At 44.6% G+C, this 20,875-nt stretch overlaps 1 protein-coding gene across 9 annotated transcripts in view; it reads right to left on the bottom strand.

Annotated features, from left to right (window-relative positions):
- Positions 1-20,875, bottom strand: part of MRTFB (myocardin related transcription factor B) — a 208,566-nt gene that overhangs the window by 13,338 nt on the left and 174,353 nt on the right. For 8 of the 9 annotated variants that reach the window (XM_060120108.1, XM_060120106.1, XM_060120107.1 and 5 more), the window contains 7 exons: positions 17,050-17,184; positions 13,640-13,890; positions 8,610-8,742; positions 6,835-7,821; positions 5,269-5,406; positions 2,367-2,525; positions 1,966-2,103 (listed from right to left, as the gene is read on the bottom strand). In XM_060120108.1, the coding sequence (XP_059976091.1) occupies positions 1,966-2,103; positions 2,367-2,525; positions 5,269-5,406; positions 6,835-7,821; positions 8,610-8,742; positions 13,640-13,890; positions 17,050-17,184 (1,941 nt within the window). The remainder of the gene's footprint in view (positions 1-1,965; positions 2,104-2,366; positions 2,526-5,268; positions 5,407-6,834; positions 7,822-8,609; positions 8,743-13,639; positions 13,891-17,049; positions 17,185-20,875) is intronic. The other variant, XM_060120112.1, reaches the window with a different exon arrangement.

The raw sequence follows: 20,875 nt of genomic DNA on the forward strand, positions 1-20,875 counted from the left end.
ACTCTCTACCTATGTGGCTTAGGGGTCAGCCAGAGATGTGGGCAGACAGAATCTGGGCATCTCCTCTCTCAGTTGAGAGCAACCCAGAAGGCAAAGAACCAGTCCTCTGGTTTCCCACGGCATAAAGGCTGTGGTTTTTCTACCAGTAACCTCACCACTTAGCTTGACCCCAGAGTAAAAGCAGCAGAAAGAGGGAACTCATGCCATCTGACTCCCTTCCTCTCAGTGCAGACTCCTCATCAGAATATGACTCTTTCTAGTCACTCTTCAATGACTTCATAGAATTGCTTTTTGTGTTATGACCAGGCTTTGTAACTGTTATCTGTGGGAAGACTGAACTGGTAGGGCCTTACTTATTAGCCAGTAGTGGAATTGGAAGTCCGAGTAAATGTATGTTAAAAACCTCAGCATCCCTGGACTTTGATGCTCAGTGGTATATAAAGGGGAACCACAGCTAGCTCCTCATCCAAACAGAACTTGACTCCCTCAGTCTGTATGCATGAACCAGAGACAGACAAAGGGCAGGGATTCCAATCAGCTCTCTTAGGTTAAGGTGAGAGGAGGATTCTTTGTTGTCATCACACTGGTGAAGGAAATGGTACAGAGTAACCTACACATGAGAGCCAGATTTGGAAGGATCTTCTTGAAGATATGTTCCTTCTGGATGGACCAAGGGGAGCACAGCCTAGGCCAGCACCATTTGTTTCAATTCTTTTTGCAAATATCTAAACCTAGTTCTGAAATGTGGCTTTTCCTCACATATAGGGGCCCTGGCTGAGTCTGGAACTAAAGGAACATCTTACAATTAGTCACCTTCCTTCGGCAGTAAGTGGATGTGAAGAAGCACGTGGAAACGGTCTGCTTCCTCGAGGAGGCCGTCTGCCCGGGCATCCTGCATGCCCAGTGTGAGTGTGCCACACCAGGCACCCTGGCCGCCATGGAGCAGTGTCTGCAGCTGCTTGCTGGGGTGACCACATAGGTCAAGGTGGCCACGGCATGGCTGCCACTTGCGCAGGAAGTGCCGAGTCCTTGGCTCCGCACACCCCCCTGCACGAGGCGGCCCCAGGGAGTGGCATGGGGACCGTGGGAGCGAGGGAAGCAGCACGACTCTGCCGGGGCACCTGCTGTGGCTGTGAGAGCAGAAGGTCTACCTCTGATCAGCACACCTCTCCCTCCACTGTCAGCACCCACGCAGTGGCGTCAGGTTCACTCCCTGCATCCTCTTGTGAGGCCGGGGTTTTTTTCTTGAAAGTGAGTTGAGTTTTAAGCTTTAAATAGGCAGCGAGCCCAGGAGGAGCGTTCAGGGTAAGGTCTGATGAGGCTGTCGTTTCTCGGCGCCCACCGGAGGCCAGGTGCTTTTACAAGCAGGAGCTCTACCTTTTTCCATCCCTGGAATAGATGCGGCTCCTCCTATCTTATCAAAGCAACAAGGCAGGCTCAGAGGAGAGGGACGCACGGTTATGAGGCGGGAATCAGTACATGGTGGGGCCGGGAGGGCCTCAGTCTATCCCTTCCGAAGTGCATCTGCTCAAAATATGAGCAGAGTTGCTTGCGTGAGCCTGCCTGCTGGAGCAGAGGGTGATGGGCAGTCTGGAAGGCCATCCGGGCAGGAGAGGGTCAGTTTGATGCTGGCCTGACAAATGGTGGCTTTAGAAAAGGGTCCTGTATAAAATACGTGCCCTGGTCACATATACACACATCTATCCCTAACACAACCTGCCTCTGGCCCCCAGGAGAAGTTAAAGACAAACACTGAAATTCTGAGTAAATAGGAACTACAGGTTATATGGCTGCTGAAAACCGCTGGGAGTCTCCAAAGTGAATGATATTTTGATTTTAAATAGCATTTAAAAGGCAAGCAAGGCTACTAGTCATGAAACTTGTGTCTCTCTTGAGGCCAGTCCATCTTAGACCGGGGCTTCAAGCTGAAGAGGACCCACCACATCAGAGCTGCGGCCTCCTTACCTCTGGAAGGGAAGACTGGGCACTGCGCGTCTGCTTGATGGCTTCCTCGTAGCGGGGAGGGTCTTTCGTCTTGGGGACCGGGCTCCCAAACAGAGAGTGCTGGACCGCAAACTGCTGGGGCGGAGGGGGCGAGCCGGGCTGCGGCAGACAGAGGAGGAGAGTCAGCCCGGCGGCAGGCTGGCCTCCCGGGGATCCTGGGTGGTGAGGCTGAGGCGCCAGCGGGCCGGGCCACCCCCATTGTGCTGACGGCTAAGCTGCCCCGGAACAAGTACTATCCCGGGACTTTGGGCTGTTTCCCCCCGTTAATGCCGACACTCGGCCGTCCAGGCCCGAAGCCCGGGGCTCTGGGATGAACCTGCGCCCTGTATGTGCCGGCACAGCTGCCCCGTGGGCTGGGTTACCTTGTTGGGAGGGTTGGGGCCATTCTGCAGGGACGGAAGTGGCGTGCTTCTGGGTTGAAGGATGCTGCTGTTTGTCTTGTTGATAAAGGGCTGCTGCACCGCTGGAGCGGGTGGTCTCTGATACGGAAGAACTGTATTGGATGCTGAGTTTGTGAAAACCTGTAATGAATAAATATTTGCCCATCAATTTGTTCTTCTGCTCTTCCTAATAAAGAAAACCACATTTTAGAACAGGGGTTCGGAACTTCCCCGGCGGTGCAGTGGTTAAGAATCCACCTGCCAATACAGGGGCCATGGGTTGGAGCCCTGGTCCGGGAAGATCCCACATGCCGCGGAGCCACTAAGCCCGTGCGCCACAACTACTGAAGCCTGTGCTCTAGCGCCCAACTACTGAGCTGAAGTGCAGCCAAATAAATAAATAAATAAATAGAACAGGGGTTGGCAAATGTTTTCTATGAAAGCCACAGAGCATATAGTTTAGGGCCGGGCGCTGTGCAGCACCTGCTGTAACTGCTTGCCCTGCCCTGCGGCCCGGAGGAGAGTGAGTGTGCGTGGCTCAGGACAGCTCCACCTACAGACACGGGCGGGGCTGGGTGTGGCCCACAGGCTGCGATTCCCCAGCGTCAGTGGTCTCTGTTGTGGACAGCAGCAGGGACAGTGCGCTGTGGGAAAGCTCAGTATGATTCTCCTCATCTGCTCTCAGGGCTCTTTAGCTCATAGCTGCCAAGCCCACCTCTCTCTTCCAGCCTTGCTCCCAGGTGCCAAAGCCACACTTGTAACGTTTACACACACCTGGGACATCTCAAAGTTAATATGTTCCAAATTAAACTTTCCCCTTTCTTCCCACTGCCCCCAGCCTCTGCACAAAAATAATGCTTGGTTTTGCCTTCATTTATTTTTGAAACTTAGGTAAAGGGAGCCCTCAGCGCTCACACGTCTCAGACACACCTCCTGGGTCGGGACCTGTGGTCTGCCGTTCTGATCTGGCTCCTCACTACCCATCACTGGAAAATTGCCACTGCGGTCTACCTGCGCCTACCTGCCTGTCGACACAGACACACACACACAGACGCACACACACCCCCCGCAATCGAGTCCCTCCTACACTCACTGGCTCTTCTTTTGGGGGTAAAATCCTCATCTTTGGCTGGCATGTCAACCTTCTTACTACCTGGCCCCTTTTCCATCCTAACTGAAGGGCTGTGCACGTGCTGTGGCCACACTCAATTTTCCACTTTTCTGAAAATTTCTCCAAATCCTTGCAAGGCCTCATTTAAAATCTGCCCCCTTCTGAGAAGCTGTTTTCTGCTTTGTCAGGCAGAGGTGAGAACTTCTTCCTGTGGAATTACAAAGTGTGTTGTTTAGCTCCCATCAAGAGCCAAAGGTTTTAGGGCCTGTGGCAAATGTATGGCCATAATGTTGGTTTTGTAACTGTATTTCACAGAACTGGTTTGCTCATAAAAATTTTAATATACTTTATACTACTAGTATTCTGAAAGAGAAAAACTTAACCTATATATTTTTATTATAAATGTGTATAAGTATTCCTTAAGCATGAAAATATATGTGTGTGTGTGTATCCCTCCCAACAGTACAACTTCTCTGGGTGATAAGTTCTATAACTATATTCTTATTTATCCATCTGTATATTGTTTTTCTCTCTCCTCCCTCAAAGAAAACTGTCTTACCATTTCAATATTCACTAAGTTTCTTTCTAAACTGTTATTTTTGGGCCCACCTCTAACTCCTTGCTCACGGCACTCCTCAGAGGAGATTCCAGAAAGCATGTGTGTTAACACGGCTGTCTCTGTCCCAAGAGGTCATTCCTGTCTGTTCCTCAAGTTGTCTTAGCCCAGAGAGTTCACACCAGCCTGGGGCATATCTACAGGTACACCTAATTATTGAGGTTCTTTTACACTGAAGATTAAGACTCTGGGATTAATTATTCTCAAGGTTTAAAATAGTAAGATCTACTTTTGAGGCCTTAAGATTTTTCTGGCAAGGAGATGGGCACATAGCTCCACCTACTGGATAACAGGGAGTCTGGGTGACTTTTGGGGCTCTTCAGCAGAACTCTTAGTAGAAGTCCTGTAGAGGACACTGAGCCCTAGATCAGCACCATCATTTTAAAGATGGGGAAAATGACACTCAGACGGTACATGAATCCTGCATAAGGCACAACACAGAGGAAGTGGTGAGCCAGAATGACAGCCAGACCTAGGCCGCTGGGCTCTTAATCCCTGAGAAGGCAAACTCTTAAAAATATGTAAAGATCTCACTCAAGATAAACATTTCAACAAGTGTCTTTTTCACCTTCAAATACCTTTTCCCAGGGCACTTTTCTTCCCCCCACAAAATTACTTTGAAAAGAAATTTTAAAACCCAGAAAATACTATATATGAGGATTGAAAAAATAGTTTTGAAACTTTTCTTGGAAAAGGGGCTTAACTGTTAAGATGAGCTATCTTTTAGTAATAAAGAACTCTTTCTGCAGCCAAATGGCATCTGACCCAAAGCTCACCCGGTGGGAGATGGATCACAGAAAAGAACAAACAGGAGCTTCCCACGGAGAAGGCTCCTATAAGATGCTTGTTGAGGGCCTCCCTGGTGGCGCAGTGGTTGGGAGTCCGCCTGCCGATGCAGGGGACACGGGTTCGTGCCCCGATCCCGGAGGATCCCACATGCCGCGGAGCGGCTGGGCCCGCGAGCCATGGCCGCGGAGCCTGTGTGTCCGGAGCCTGTGCTCCGCAGCGGGAGAGGCCACAGCAGTGAGAGGCCCGCGTACAGCAAAAAAAAAAAAAAAAAAAAAAAAAAAAAAAAAAAAAAAAGATGCTTGTTGAATGTTCAGCGGATGACAGTACAAAAATCAGCAACAGTCTGTCACTTATTAGCATTCACCAACCTTTCTGACTTGCTGAGGTTGACTGAGCACATGTGGCGTGAAAGTGTCTTGTTTCTGAGGTGCAGTCTGGGCCAGGCCTGAGGACAAGGTGGCAGTTGCTATCTGAGGCTGAGTCTGGATGCCTGTTTGTGGTGGAGTCTAGGAGGAAAAAAAAAAAAAAATCAAATGAATTGTCAAAATCAAGGTTAGAATGAAGAGTTTAGATGTGGAATAACTGGTCACTTGGGGATCACATCTAAAAAGAAAAATAAGATAAAATGTTTATAGATACACACTTCAATTCATTGGCACATAAATTTGAACCTTCGTTTGAAACCAGACAGTTAAGCACCAGACCAGTTATTTCCATGCTCTTACTGTTTCGTAAGTGGCTAAGATTTTCATTTGAAAATTTGGGGAAAATAGAAGACTGAAGTCAAAATAACCTACAGCAGCTCTACACATAATAAATAGGTCAGGTGTTATAATAATAATTTTAATAGCAGCAAGGAAATTTGTGAGGCCTGACTGTGCAAATTCCTGCTTTTAAGCTGCAATATGTGCTTCCTATGGGAGAGCCAGCCACGGGCTGGGCGCTCACAGGCCCAGAATAAAACTAATTCCTATTCCTCGAACATCAACTGTAATGGAAGAGCTGGACAGGAAAACAAATGTTTAGGAAAGCTGTATCACAGAGCAGACTTTCAGTTTCAGACACTCTAAAGATGAAATAGGGGAGTTAGGACTTCAGAACATGCCGAGGGCCCTTGGGTCAGGCCTCCTGACCCCGGGGGTACAAGACTGCTCCTCTCTGGGTGGTCGAGGTAGAGAAGCAGGACTCCAAATGGTTTCTGTGTACTGTGGCCCATGTTTTGTTTAAAAAAACCTTCCATAATCGAGTTGCACAGAAACGGCTGCAGACAATGTGGGCATAAAAGTAAACTTCATGCTCACCAGTGTTTCATCGTTTCTCAATACCAGCCTCACTCCTGAATCTGTGGTCGCATTCTCCTTAGTTTAGGCATCTTCACCTCAGCGGTGACTTTTAAGAACTACAATTAGGAGCCAGAGCACAGGAGTGGGTGTGAGAGCAAGAGCTCTGCAGTCTGAGGCCTCGGCTTGAGTGCCAGCTCTGACCTTGGACAACTTACTAAACCTCTGAAGGCCTCGGTTTCCTTTCTAGAAGGGGGCTTTCTCACTGGGGTCTTCTGGGAGAAGGGAGGATTAAATGAAGCATGCCATCTAAAGTATCTGATGCTGTGCCTAGAACACAAAAAGCACTCAGGACAGTAGCTGTCATCATTATGAGAATGCCATTGGTATTTTAAAATGTCTACACATAATAATACCATGCTAGGGGTGAAAGGCAGCAGAAAGGGAAAAGCACCCCTTGTTTGTTTTTACTATATAAAAACAGTGCTAGCTGTTCGCGTTTGTGAATAACCCCCCAACACGTGCACATGTTTCCTGCAACCGTGAAGCCTGACTCGGCTGCACTTATGAAGCAGCTCGGCTCTGAAATCTCCACAAGCAATTTCTGGTCCATGCAAACTGTAAGGCAAAGGAGTTAGAAGACACACTTCACACCTGGAGTTTGAGGCTGCCTACTGGGAGCTGCACTGAGGTGACACCGGAGCCCTGGATGGACACGGGGAGCAGCAGCTGCGTGGTGTGCGTGGTCAGTAAAGCCTGTGGCTGAGCCACCCCGGCGGGCGGCTGGCCCTGGGAACTCACGTAAAACTGCGGGACGAGGCTTGGCGGCTCGGCCGGGGCCACGGGGACCTCTTGCTTGATCACTATGGCCTTTTTGGCAACGAGGGTCTGGCCGGCCACTAGGCTGGGGCCGTCTGGGACCAGGGCCTCATCCTTGGCGGCGGGAGCGGTGCCGCCCCGAGCCTGGTCTGACTTGGGGACTGGAGGGGCCGGGGCGCTGGGCGGGGGCTCCAGTGGCCGCTGCTGCTGCCCTCGTTTCTCCACCTCCAGCTGCATCTTCAGAACTTCCACGAGCTTCTGCTCTTGTTCCAGTTTCCGCTTCAGCTCTTCGATCTGCTTCTCTTTCTCCTGGAGCTTGCGGTCCTTCTCGGCCGCGTCGAGCTCCAGGGTGGACAGCGTGCTGCTGGTGGGGCTGAGGCTGTCCTCGGTACTCGTGGCTCGCAGAGGCGACGAGCACAGGAACTGCGATGGGGACATCATGGTCATGATCTCGGTGAACGTGTCTGCCACACTCGCGTCCTCGGCGCTGAGACTGGACTGTTCAGAGGGTGCGGGTGAGATGGGCAGCGGGGAGTTAACACCGTCCGCGTGGGCTGTGCTGCTGGATCCAGCGGGTGGCAGCTCCCCCTTGAAAGTGGAGCCTGAGCTGGTCACAGAGCTCTGCAGTGTTGTCACTGGCAGGGCCACGGTAACTTCTGGGTTACTGGGGACGACAGCAGGTGTCGACAGGGCCACGATGCCACCGGTAGCAGCACCACTGCTGTTCATTTCCTGGTAGGGTTTCAGGCGTTCAATGAGGTCCAGTTTGGTGCCTGACACCGGAAGACCCCTTAACTTCAGTTCTGTCTTCAGCTCCGACACCTGAAGTACAAACAAATAAGATCTCTTTTTTCGTATTATGACCTTCTCACAAACCTTCAGTGCACTTTTGAGATGGAAAAGGTGCCTACACCTGTCAGACATCTCCGTATTACTACATATATGAAAGTGGGACAGTTCCTTTTTCTTTTTTTTAACACACAAAAACACACAGAGCTGTAGACCTAAAGGACTTGAAAGGCCAGTGATAAAGCAAGGGTTATTAGAGGGTAATTCCTTTACTAGATCAAAAGATTTATTACCAGAAATGATGATGCTAACAGTTACATTTATTGAGTAATTACCATGTGCCAGACGCTGCCAGAAGTGCTTTATTCTTTCAGTTAATCTTCACATGAGGTCCAGGTAGTATTATTCCCGTTTTACAGATGGGGACAGGGTACGTCACTAGTGCAAGCTACTGCAGATAACAGAAGGCTGAGTGGGGGTAGAACCCAGGAAGGATGGCCCTGGAGATCACGTTCTTAACTGCTACATTTTCCTGCTTCTCCCAAACTTGGCAACGAATAGGGAAGAAAAAAATCCGCTTCTGGAGTCAGGAGTGGTGTGGTGCTTGCACATGGCATTTGCTCAATAAATGGAGATTTATTCCTGGTCATTTTAAAGGAAACTTAATGGACGCAGAAAGAAAGTACCTCTATAAAGGTTATCCTATTGGTGGTAAAGGTGAATATCTATTAGGAACTACCTACACCTGCTAGGCAAATCTGGCAAATCATTTACATTTTTGTGGTACTTATGGGTGAAGAAACCCCACTTGCAATGATCACCTTTAAGTCATCCAAGCTAGAAGGCAGAGGCCCTGGCTTTCTCATAGGAGCAGATGTATTCTGTCTTGGCGTGTTAGACGTGGTGTTGTTCAAAGCTGGATTCCCACTGTTGTTATTCTTGTCATTGAGTGGCCTTCAAAAGAAAAAGAAAGTTAGAGCTTCTAATAACATAATTTCTGGGACTGACATTGCTCCTGCTAACAATCTGTTAACTTACGAAGAGAAAAATACCCGGTCATGGATTGGCAGACTCAATATGGTAAAGACGTCAGTCAAATTAGACCCCAGTCAGAATCCCTGCAGGTTTTGTGTGTTGTTTGCTTGCTTGGTAGAAATTTAGAAGGTTATTCAAAGCTTTATATGGAAATGCAAAGAACCAAGAACGGCCATGACATCTTTGAAGTAAAAAAGCAAAGCTGGAAGCATCATACCACCAGATATCAAAACTTATGGTGATGCTGATGCAAGGTCAGAACAACAGACAAATGGGAGAGATGAGAGAATCCAGAAACAGACCCCCACGTACAAGGACCCTCAAGTCATCACAAAGGCGGCACTGCAGTGTGGTGGAGAAAGGGTGGTTCTTCTCGTAAGTGCTAACAGCCTAAACTGTTCTCACAGAGCAGAACAGGGCTTCTGATCAACCCCTACCCTCACACCATCCCAAAACCTAAATGTGAATTGGAAAACAAACTTTGAGAAGAAAACTTAGGATAATATCTTCATAGCCTTTGATAAGCAAAGATTTCTTAGACAGGACACAAAAAGTACTCATTAAATAGGATATCTTTCAGAGGGTGAAAAGTCAAGCCCCAGGAGAAGATTTTGTAATACGTTCTTTCTGACAAAAGCCTCATCTAGAATACACACAGAAGTCTTGCAAATTAGTAAGAAAAAGAAAAGCCCAATGGGAAATTGGGAAAATCGTGAACAAGCATATCACAAGAAAGTATATCCAAATGGTCGATAAATATGTGAACAAGTGCTTAACCTCATTAGGTATGAATTACAGAATAGACAATAATAAAAATTAACTGCGGCTGTCTGCATCAGGAAAGACGCATCTCACAAACATAATGTTGAGCAGAACTGATCTATGGGACAGAAGTCAGGATAGTCACTGAGGGGGATGCAAGGTAGTGGTAATGGAACTGACAGTGCTCCATTTCTTGATTTAGGTGGTTACAGGAGTGTGCTTACTTTGGCATCAATTTTCACTTATGATTTATGGACTTCTCTACCATATACTACATTTTTAAAAGCTTATTTTAAAAATATTGGTGAGGGCTTTCCTGGTGGTGGAGTGGTTGAGAGTCCGCCTGCCGATGCAGGGTACACGGGTTCGTGCTCCGGTCTGGGAAGATCCCACATGCCACGGAGCAGATAGGCCTGTAAGCCATGGCCTCTGAGCCTGCGCGTCCAGAGCCTGTGCTCCGCAACGCGAGAGACCACGACGGTGAGAGGCCCGCGTACCGCAAAAAAACAAAAACAAAAACAAAAACAAAACCAAAAAATATTGGTGAATCTGTTGCACTAATTTCCCTAAACTCCTTTCCACGTCGAAGCCAGGTCCTCCCAACCCCTTCCGACTGTAATACTCCTGGCAACAATGGCATTTCCTTTTCTGGCTGGTTGATGTTCATTAAAGAAAGTGCACATGGTGGTGGATACTGTACAGCCGATTCCAGTGCAGCCTCAGGCTTTACTGTCAATGTAAGCTTTGGTACTGAAGCCAAAGAGACCTTGAATTCCACGTTCTGAAATAGGGATCTAGGTCATGGTGCCTATGGGGCGAGGTCCATGGCTGGATGAGCTTTCTCAAATGGGTTTTAGGAAGCCTGTGTTTGAAGCCAGTTCTGGCCTTGTCAACAGCTAATTCTTGACATACATTTGAGTCTTTTTAAACCTGCCTGCATTTTGCTGAAATTAAATACTTGAAGTATTCGAAATGAAGTTTCTTGAAGTTGGAGGAAATGACAAATATTTGAAAAGGTATCACTATTCTTTCTAAAAATTCAACTTTTAAATCTTATTTTAGAATTACGAAAACATTTTATTTTAATCATTGTTTCTCAGCCTTATATTCATTATTGCCCCCCCGAGAAGCCTTTTTAGACATTTTTTCCCTAATCACTCTCCCTATGAAATTTTAATACCGTAGATGTACTGCATTTTTGTCCACATACTATGTATGTAGGTCTATGCTTTATTAAATAAAAAGTGTAAAATTCCCTCCAAGGAACTTTTGCTCCTTTGCGAATGACAGGCTCTCCTTGAGAATGCACGATTTAAATTAATTATTCTATTCACGCTGTCTTTTTGGTTGAGATTCTACAATACTCTACTTGTTACTATGATTAACAGTACAGTGTTGAATTCAACTTTTAAAATAACTGAAATAAGTTGGTCTATTTTTTTTCCCAAATCAACCAGAGGGAGAAAAGGGGGATGGATGCCTGATGAATGTGATCACTGTGTAGCTGAGGATGCTGAGGTCCAGAGACCCTCCAGGACCCTTCCTTTCCGTCAGCGTGTGGCCACTCTGGGACTAAAGCCCCATGTCTTCAGGCTCTTGCTTCTTCCAAGATACCAAAGGGCTGTGTTATCAGTAAAATTCCACCACTGCGGGCACTAGAGAACTGCCACATTCAGTTTCTTGTATGGAATTTTGGTAAAAAGAAACAATGTGTTAGAAAATAACATCTCCATTTTTAGGACCTGGAAATTAAATAAAACTGGCTTTCCCTCTTTGGCTGGTGCAATAAGACACAAAAATGGGGGCTCCTTCTTCCTCCTAGTTCTTGGATCTTTTTGGATGATGCCTTCCTGGGGCAGGAGGCTTGGTTACTTCAGTGGCAGGAATGTCTGAGGAGGAGAGGGGGACTGAAGCCTTCACGGAAAGACAAAGAACTTCAGAGTTCAGGTACCTCACACCTCAGATGTTTTCTTCCCATCTACAAAGTTGGCCCCATACAGACAATTTCTTGCATTACAGAAAAGACTATTTCATGGACAGACACCACCTTTTATGTGATTTTCAGTTAAGTTTCCTCATCTGGGAATGGGGTCAGGAATAACATCAACTCCTCTGAGAGTCACTGTGAGGAGGAGGATGCTGAGCACACGGTCAGGCACCGAGAGTGGCACCTACATGTAAGCCACCGTTGCCGTTATCCTCACTGGTGCCCAGTGGTGGTGACGGTGGGGGCCGCCTCCCTGGGTTCTGGACGAAGCTGTAAAGCAGCGGTGGTTTGTCTTTGATACTCGTCCAGTTCTCTGGCCTTCCCTGGGTCCCTTCCAATGTCAACAGCTCTCTCAGGCCTGCTTGCTCTTAAAATAATAACATGCTACAAAAATTCTTTCTTCCTTCATCTCTGTGCCCTGATGTTTTCGATTTAAGTACTTCACAGGAAGGTCTGAATGACTAATAGGTCTAATCTTCCTCAAGATATTTGTATCTTACAAGAAAAAAGTGAATTGATAATTATTAGCATATGAGGAGATATTTCTTAAAGAGAAGCTTTTTAGTAAGTCTTAATCCTTTTCTACTCCGAGAAAATAGGGGCTCTCCATGGAGGAGTGCTCAGCCTACGTGTAGCAAACAGAAGTAAAGCTTCTATAGATCATATAATCATAAACTGAGTGCATGGATCACAGAGTATCATTTTTCCCTGTCATGAGATTCTGGATCTTTTTCTAGAGTTCCTTTTGTCGAGATGACTGTAAATATTCCTTTTTCCTGAAAAGTGAATGAAATGAAGGACAGAGTCCTTGCATTTTTATCTGTTTCCCAGAAAAGTGTACTGTGGATTTGTTATCTAGAGATTTCCTCTAGTACATAATTAAAATTAGCTGTGCACGTCCTGCTATGAATTCAGTCTCAGAAATCGTCAGAACTTACTCCCTTCTGTCCCTCCTGATTGGGCTCAAACTTTGGAAATATGTTCCTTCTTCACAGTTATCGCTCACCAAGACCTTTCACTGTCTTTTGAAACATCTGTCACCTGTTCCTGCCTTCCCATTATCAGCGCCCTTTCAACTTCTTGCATCTACTTTATCGCAGAGTTTCTAACTGGTTTTCCAATGGCCAGACTCCCCTCCAATACTGGTGTCAAACTGTTCTTTCATGCATTTTGATTTTACCATGTCACTGTGGCCCTCTGAAACATCCACTGTATCAAGATTAAAGTCGTCCCAACTTCATGTTCCTCTAGACATTGGCTCTACTCAAATCTGTCTTCCACTTTTCTTAAAAACTAACCACATTCTTTATTCAGGCTCTTTTTCCTCACCATGTAATAAATAGGCATTGTTTGCTCTATACTTGCACTCAGATCATTCCTCTTTGCTTGGAAGGCTCCTTCCCAAGTTTCAGGCCCTTTCCCATGTAAATATCCTGCCTTTTTCATAAAGCTTTCCCTGACCACTGCAGCCTCCAGCTTTTATGCTCCTCCGTCCTTTTTTTTTAACTGTTTATACCAGGTTTACACTTTTTTTTTTTTTTTTTTTGTGGTATGCAGGCCTCTCACTGTTGTGGCTTCTCCCGTTGGGAAGCACAGGCTCTGGACGCGCAGGCTCAGTGGTCATGGCTCACGAGCCCAGCCACTCCGCGGCATGTGGGATCTTCCCGGACTGGGGCACGAACCCGTGTCCCCTGCATCATCAGGCGGACTCTCAACCACCGTGCCACCAGGGAAGCCCACCAGGTTTACACTTTCTATGCTTTTCTCATAGCATCTAATACTATTCAGGTAAAGAACAGGCAGATCTTTCCTGGATGAATAATTGTGAAAAGTCATTTTTAACTTGAAAAGTTCAGAACCTGTTCTGGAGGACAAAAAATGGACTGGAAGGGAGGCTATTCTCACTGTGCTGACTTCAGACACTGTGTGAGCTTTGATGGTAATAAAATGAAAAGAATCACTGAGCACAAGTAAATCACAACATCCAACCTCTAGCAACTAATGGCCCCTCATAAACAACCACAGTCCACCCCGCTTTACGGAGCCAGCCTCGACCCCAGCCCGTACTTGAGTGGCGCAGGCAGGATGGTCTGGTAGTTGTAGTGCTGCTGCTGCTGCTGGCTGAGGATCTGCAGCTGCAGGAAGAGCTGCTGCTGCTGGAGCAGCCGGGCGTAGTTGGAGTCCATGGGCGGCTCGCTCTTCTCCCCCTTCTGATCTGGCGGGATGTACTGGTGGTACTTCAGCTTCTTCACCCGGGGCTTCGGGTCCTTGCACTTTTTGCTACGGTGCTTGTCATTTGGATTCTTGGGATGGCTTTGCTATTTTCGAGAAAAAGACAGTAAGAAAATTCTAAGAGAATGCAATCCATTGTACTGTGTGCCTAACTGATTTGAAAAGAAAACTCAACGCACCTTGGAAATCAGTGTCGCTGCTCTGGAGAGCAATATACTAAATACATTTCAAGAGCTGTGAGAACATCTGAGTACTCCCTGTGACCAAAAATTTTGCTCCTAAGGACTTACTTCTGATGCATTGGTCCCTTAGACTAAGGGCAAGATGCTCAGCTCAGCATTATCTATTCAAGTTCAACAAACATTTACTTTGGGTCTCCTGTGTAGATATTGCCTAGTACTTACATATACTATCTCCTAGTGAAAAGCAGGTCTCACACTAAATATACAATAGGGAAAAGATTAAGTATACTTCACCATAACTATGTCATATTTTATGGTCATTAAAAAAAAATCTATGGTGAATATGTAAAAGCAGAAAAATGCTTCTAATGAGAATAAAGCAGAATATAAAGCCATGAATTTCTATGGCAAATACGCAGAAAAAATACAGAGTAATGTGAATATGAATTTTTAAAAAATTTTCAAAAATATTACATTTTTATTTTGAAAATGGGGTGTGAGACCCTGTCTTATGATTAAGAATCAGATGACTTTTCTGATTCTTTTCACCTCCTCCATTCATAAGTTATCGGATCACTTTCTACTTTTTAGTATTCAAATTGTAAGATAACTCCATCTGGAAAAAAAAGTCCACCAACAAAACAAAACAGCACAAAACAACAAGGTATAGAAAATTATTTCTAAGATGCTTTAGGTAAAATACTCAACTTAGTAAGAAGACTTTGAGAAGTACTAAATTAAATATAGCCATCAGTGTGATCATGTTATATAAGTTCACATTCAAAGAATTAGGACATTGCAAAACCCCCCAGAAAACAGAAATAAAGAAGAAAAGAAAAATCACCATATTCTGTATATCAGAAATCCTCACTATTAATATTTACTTTTTACTGCTTGGCCATCTCTCTTCAGTTGAACTGGCTTCCTTGTTCAGTGACATTCAATTTTCTGCCCACAGATGTCCTCACAGCTACTCCCTCACCCCCTTTAGATCTCTGCCCAAATGTCATCTGCTTATTTCACCAGAGCACTCTATTTAAAACAGAAACGTCTCCCCTTGCCTCCATCCCCGATCTTGGCTTTATTCTTCACCACCCGGCACACTCTGTGTTTTATGTCTGTTCACCTCCAGCTCCTATCCAAGGCGGAGGTACTGTGATGTTTTCTTCATTGCTTTATCTACTCCTCGTACCCAGAAGAGCACCTGGCTGGCACCTTCTGGTGCACACAGAAGGTGCTCTATAAATATCTGCTGAATTAATGAATGATAAATGTGTATGCTAATTAGAAATCACTTGAATTATCAGGCACTTAAAATACATCACAATGTTAGAAAGTATTCCTGTCGCTAAAACAGCCTCCTCCTGCAATCTCACAATATTAATCAATTCACTGTCATCTGCTTATTTTATCAATAATAAATTTTATTTCTAATCTTTTCAGACTGATCATAAAATGAATGGGGTCTGGGTTAAGAATGGTTGACTATAATTGTTATGTAATAAAACAACGGACCCAGACACAGTCAGGAAGGGGACAGAAATATAATAACCAGCATTCCTCAGACTAAATTGGCTGTTACCTGTTAGCCTGCACATGTCTATTCTCTTAGGACTGAGAATGGGAAATAGCTTTCCTCATAGAAAAACCCCAAAGAATTGTGGTCTGTTTCCTAATGTGTACCTATCCTTTCCTCTACTGGCGGAGTTCCCATGATAGTCTACTCAACCCCTCAGTCTCACATTCTTAAACAATGCCTTTTGCTCTAGAACTAATGCCCTCCTTAAAGACAGACACTAGTGAGGAGCAGAAATTCAGAGACCAGGAGAGGCAGTGAACAAATTCTCAGTATCTGCAGGGAAAGACGGGCTGGCATTCGAACCCCCTTTGTGCTATTGGTGGGACACGCTGGGGGTTGTGGGAAGAGGAGGTAAGAGCTGATTTTATTGGCACAATTACACTTGCCACGCTTTGGGATTTCTGGTGAAATACACTGGTATGTGCCCTGAAGGCATGGACACCTGGGCACACGGATGAACGAAAGTGCCTTCTCTCCAGGGAGGTCAGGACAAGCACAGGTCCTGGGGACGAGGGGAGTGAGGAACACGCCCCAGGCTAGCTGCCTTCCAGGAGTGCTGCAATGGCTAACTGGGAAGGAAGGATGAAGGCCAGACTGAGATTTGGAGACGGGATCCTTCTGGCCTTGTCACTTCCTCACTTCTTTGGGCCTCAGTCTCCTCATCTGAAAGGTGCTGAGAGGCTTAGCTAGCCCTCTGAGGTTCTTTTTTAGTTCTAAAAGTTTGAGATCTGTGTTCTGCTAATTTTGGCAAAAGTCACATCTGAAATGATTAAACTATTCCTCAGTTTATAACACCCCCCCTTTATTTACCAGTTCTAAATACACGTTAAAAAACTTAAAAAATATATTATATATTGAAATTTTTAATCTTCCTTGGAACTTCTGACTGAATTATTTTGACCAAGTAAAATGCACGGAACAGTGCCACAAATCTGCAGCTTATCTGAAGAACAAATCAAGCTGTATCAGGCCAAATCTGCTAAATCAAAAAAATGTATTTGCTTCTCAAAAACCTTTAACCTGTCACATATCTGCATTACCACTGAGTCTGACCTTGTGTATAAAGCCCAAAATCACGTTACCATTACAGGCATCTGCTTGTGAGATTCATGAATCCCAAGTGCTACAGACTCTCCCTCTCTTTCCCTTGTTTGTTTCATCTTAGTGGCCTGGGTGGAAGCAGAATTGGGAACTGCTGATAAAATGATTCCTAAAGTCTTTCTGCACTGCTGCAGTCATTTATACAGACTGAATTTTGTGCTGTTCTTCTGTGACCATCGAACGAGAGGTCATTTGTTGAAGGTGGTGGTGGTTTCAGTTATGAAGGCCTGGGTGAGCAAGTCCTTCAGTGGTTTTGTTTTCAAGGCTTCAGGCTAAAAGGCAGCCCAGGCAACATGGACACAGCCTTTGTCCTCTGTGCTCAGGGCTACACACCACAGTTGAAGGTAAAGACGCTCAAAGCGGCATGCATGCAGGGTACCCACCTTCACCAGTGCTGGCCCAGGCTTTGCTGAGGACACGGTGGTGGTGGGGAGGACAGGCGCTGTGGACCGTGTGGGGGGCTGGTCTGCAGTAGGCGTTTTCAAGAATTCAGGAACTGCTGGGGACACTGAAGTAAACTGGTGGAAAAGGCAGAAAGGGACAAGTCTGTGAAATCAATGACAGTGAAAAGAGAAAAACCAAAATTATAAGGGAATGACCTCACTTTTTAAAAAGTCCACTAGAAAAGAAACAAAAGAAAAATATAGTATTATGTCTGAGACCCAGATGGTGGAATAACATGCTTTACATCCGTCGAGCCAATGATTTAGTCTTTGCCCTGATAGCAATGAAAAGCTAAAGCTAAATAAGGATAGATTGACAAAACTCTAGTGTTTTCTCAGAAATATGGCCAGAACTGTCCTTTTTTGGCAGAAAAAAAGTCCAAGACTCCTGTAAAAATGATCAAAACAGCACATGGTACTTGAAAGGTTTTCTTGCCCTATAGGTCACACTAATCTGGGCTAATTCAGATATGATATTTAGTCTATGAATCCGCTCGACCACACCCCAGATCCACTGTCAGGAAGCCTCTGGTAAGAAAGCTTCCACTTCCTGGAGGCCCACTCCATGCATGTGTCCTTCAATGTGCTTTACAGCTTCTGTTCCCATCTCCAAACCTGACCAGCACTCTTGTCAACCATCCCATCGCCCTCCGCCCCTCCCATTTCTTGCAGCAGGAGAAAACCTGAAGAATATATTGATAGGATTGACCTGTGCATTGACAGTCCCCTCACACTTAAAGCAAGAAGTGAATTCATTGCCTAGGCCAAAATAAGCAATTACTGAATCTCAATGTGGGGTCGTATATTAATGAAGGAAGCATCAACAACCCAACAGACTATTCCCACTAGCAATCTTCTTTAAGTAGATTTTAAGTATTCACTTACTGGAAAGAGATAGTACTATTGTAATAAATCAGTTAAACGTTGCACTGATTGCTACTTGGACCCAACAGCCTTATCTTAAAGGAAAATGGCTTTATCATTTCCACTTCCCAGAACAACTGTCCAATTCATTATAATAATCAAAATCTGTTCTCTTGTTGAAGCACTTGGGTTTAAAAAATAGCAAACTGTATTTTCCCTCCTTAAAATAAATGACCTGAAAACTCAGAGGGCTATTAGCAGCAAGAAATATGATGCTTGGCACATACTAGTTACTCAATAAATATTTGTTTAATGGGTGAATGGAAATTCCTGGTGGCGTTACTCATGCTGGGTCACGCCCTCCGGCCCCGCTGAGCCTGGGAGATGTGTGTGGGTGCAGTTGACTGTCCATGCCCATGTCGCCTCTCTCCCTGAGCTTTGTTTTCATTTTGCCACTGATTTCGATTTTTAAGTAACTGTTAGTAAGTGTTGATGGTATAGAAGACTTGACTTTTTAAAGATGGCCACACTCAATTTCATTTTCAAACAGAAATGAAGGAACTCCTCCAGGAGTCTTGACACCTATGTTCCAAGGTGACGTCTGTCCCCAAACAGCCCCGAGACAGCCAGTTCCTCAGTGAACCTCTGAGACGTGCAGTGAACGATGACGGCCAGCTGATCCCTGCTTTAAGGGATATGGTTTTATGTTATTTGTTTTCCTTTCACTTTGTACTTTTTTTGGACACGAGGATACTTATCTCTGGGTCAGTTTTTTTTTTTTTTGCGATACGCGGGCCTCTCACTGTTGTGGCCTCTCCTGTTGCGGAGCACAGGCTCCGGACGCACAGGCTCAGCAGCCATGGCTCACGGGCCCAGCCGCTCCGCGGCATGTGGGATCTTCCCGGACCGGGGCACGAACTCATGTCCCCTGCATCGGCAGGCGGACTCTCAACCACTGCGCCACCAGGGAAGCCCCTCTGGGTCAGTTTTCACACAGGGGAAGAACATTCTTTGGCTATTAAATAGTTGGCATGTAAAGGAGAAACAGATATTTGAATTCTGAAATATAGATATGTATATATTTCCTTGCAAATAAATTCTACTAACCTGGCAAGCTATTTTTACCAGCCCAGACCCTGCTGACTGATAATGATAGTAATGATTTATTGGAGAGCAGTCTTAATAATCTGAAAAATAACCCAGGTACGTGAATGTGGTATCAGCTGTAATATTTATGAAAACGTTTGGCCTGTATTTCTAGACTTTGCCTAACTGACTTCATCCTTGATTACTAATACTCCCACCTTATTAGCTTCTTTGGTATTTTAGTGTGACTCTGCTACCCAGAAAACCACAGACTTCAGCATAATACAAGAATAGCTCAACTGAGATACACCGATTGTTAACTTTACCTAATCTGAAGATAAATTCTGGTTAAAAAGGGAGAAATATCTAAACACTTCTTTACATTTTGCTGATCTTTTTTATGTGCCTTAGAAAGGACCGCCCCCTGCCCCCACTCCAATCTTAGATCATATCTAAATGTTAGAATTCTAGTGGCGAGAATTACCCCCAAAGTCTAAATATTAATATTTTTGAAATGATAGTATTCCAAAAAGGACCACAAGAATATCCAAGGCATAGAGGATACTACACTTATTTTGTTCCTCAGTAAGTTGAGCAATATGTTAAAATCTTAAAAGAGTCCTTTATATATGTTTAAATTGACACCAAGATCTAAATTCACCTTATGGACTATCAAAATTTAATCTCAAAATGATCTTTTCTCCAAAGAAACAAAAAAGCTTCAAACTGTGCTTTGTTTTACTGGATCTGATACACTGTTCTCACCATAACTTCGTCTCATGACAACGGTTCTTTGTCATCATAACACCATGAAAGGAAATGTCAGGAAAACGTTGTTTACCAGTGGATATTTATGCTTTAAGTAAAACTCAAAAGAAAGCACTTCAAATTCTAAAGACTGATCTTTCTCTTATTAGAAATTACTATGGAAAAGTTCTGCTACAAAAGAAAAAAGAGCAAATGTTTAAGCTGATTAGAGTTTTATAATATTTTAGGTATCTGCACTGGCTCCTTCTGAAAAGATGATACATTTGCCAAAGACCAATCATTCTTCACTGGTAAGTTCCTTTTTTATTAGAATTTCTTTATGCAGTCTAGAGGGATAGAAACTAGCTATTTAAAAACAAAACTTTTTTGTACTGTAGATTTCAAATCTACAATAAATGTGTTTTTAATTTAGGATGTAGCAGAGATCTTAATTAAGATGGCAGTATGCAAATTAGAAATTCAAGATGGAGTTATTCTTTAAATATTTCCATATTCCAATCCTCAAATAAAATGAATGAGTTGAATACAAATCAAAAACATATGCTTTGTATATTTAGTGGATGGCTATTTTATGTAAAATTCTAGCTTTATTAAAACATATCACCTAGCATTACCCCTTGTTTCTGTAATATACAGTTATAAGTTTAAGTGTTTCATTTATAGAACAAGTAGCTGAACATTAAAATCTACTGGCACGCACTTCCCTGTGGTCCAGTGGTTAAGACTCTGTGCTTCCCATCAACAGAGGAATGGATAAAAAAGATGTAGTATACATATACAATGGAATATTACTCAGCCATAAAAAAGGAATGAAATAATGCCATTTGCAGCAACATGGATGGACCTAGAGATTGTCATACTGGGTGAAGTAAGTCAGACAGAGAAAGACAAATACCATATGATATCACTTATATGGGGAATCTAAAAAGAAATGATACAAATGAGCATATTTACAAAAGAGAAGTGGACTCACAAACTTAGAGAATGAACTTAAGGTTACTGGCAGGGAAGGGTGAAGGGAAGGGATGGTTAGGGAGTTTGGGATTGA

This window comes from Mesoplodon densirostris, chromosome 16 (assembly GCF_025265405.1).
Source record: "Mesoplodon densirostris isolate mMesDen1 chromosome 16, mMesDen1 primary haplotype, whole genome shotgun sequence".
Taxonomy (NCBI): domain Eukaryota; kingdom Metazoa; phylum Chordata; class Mammalia; order Artiodactyla; family Ziphiidae; genus Mesoplodon; species Mesoplodon densirostris.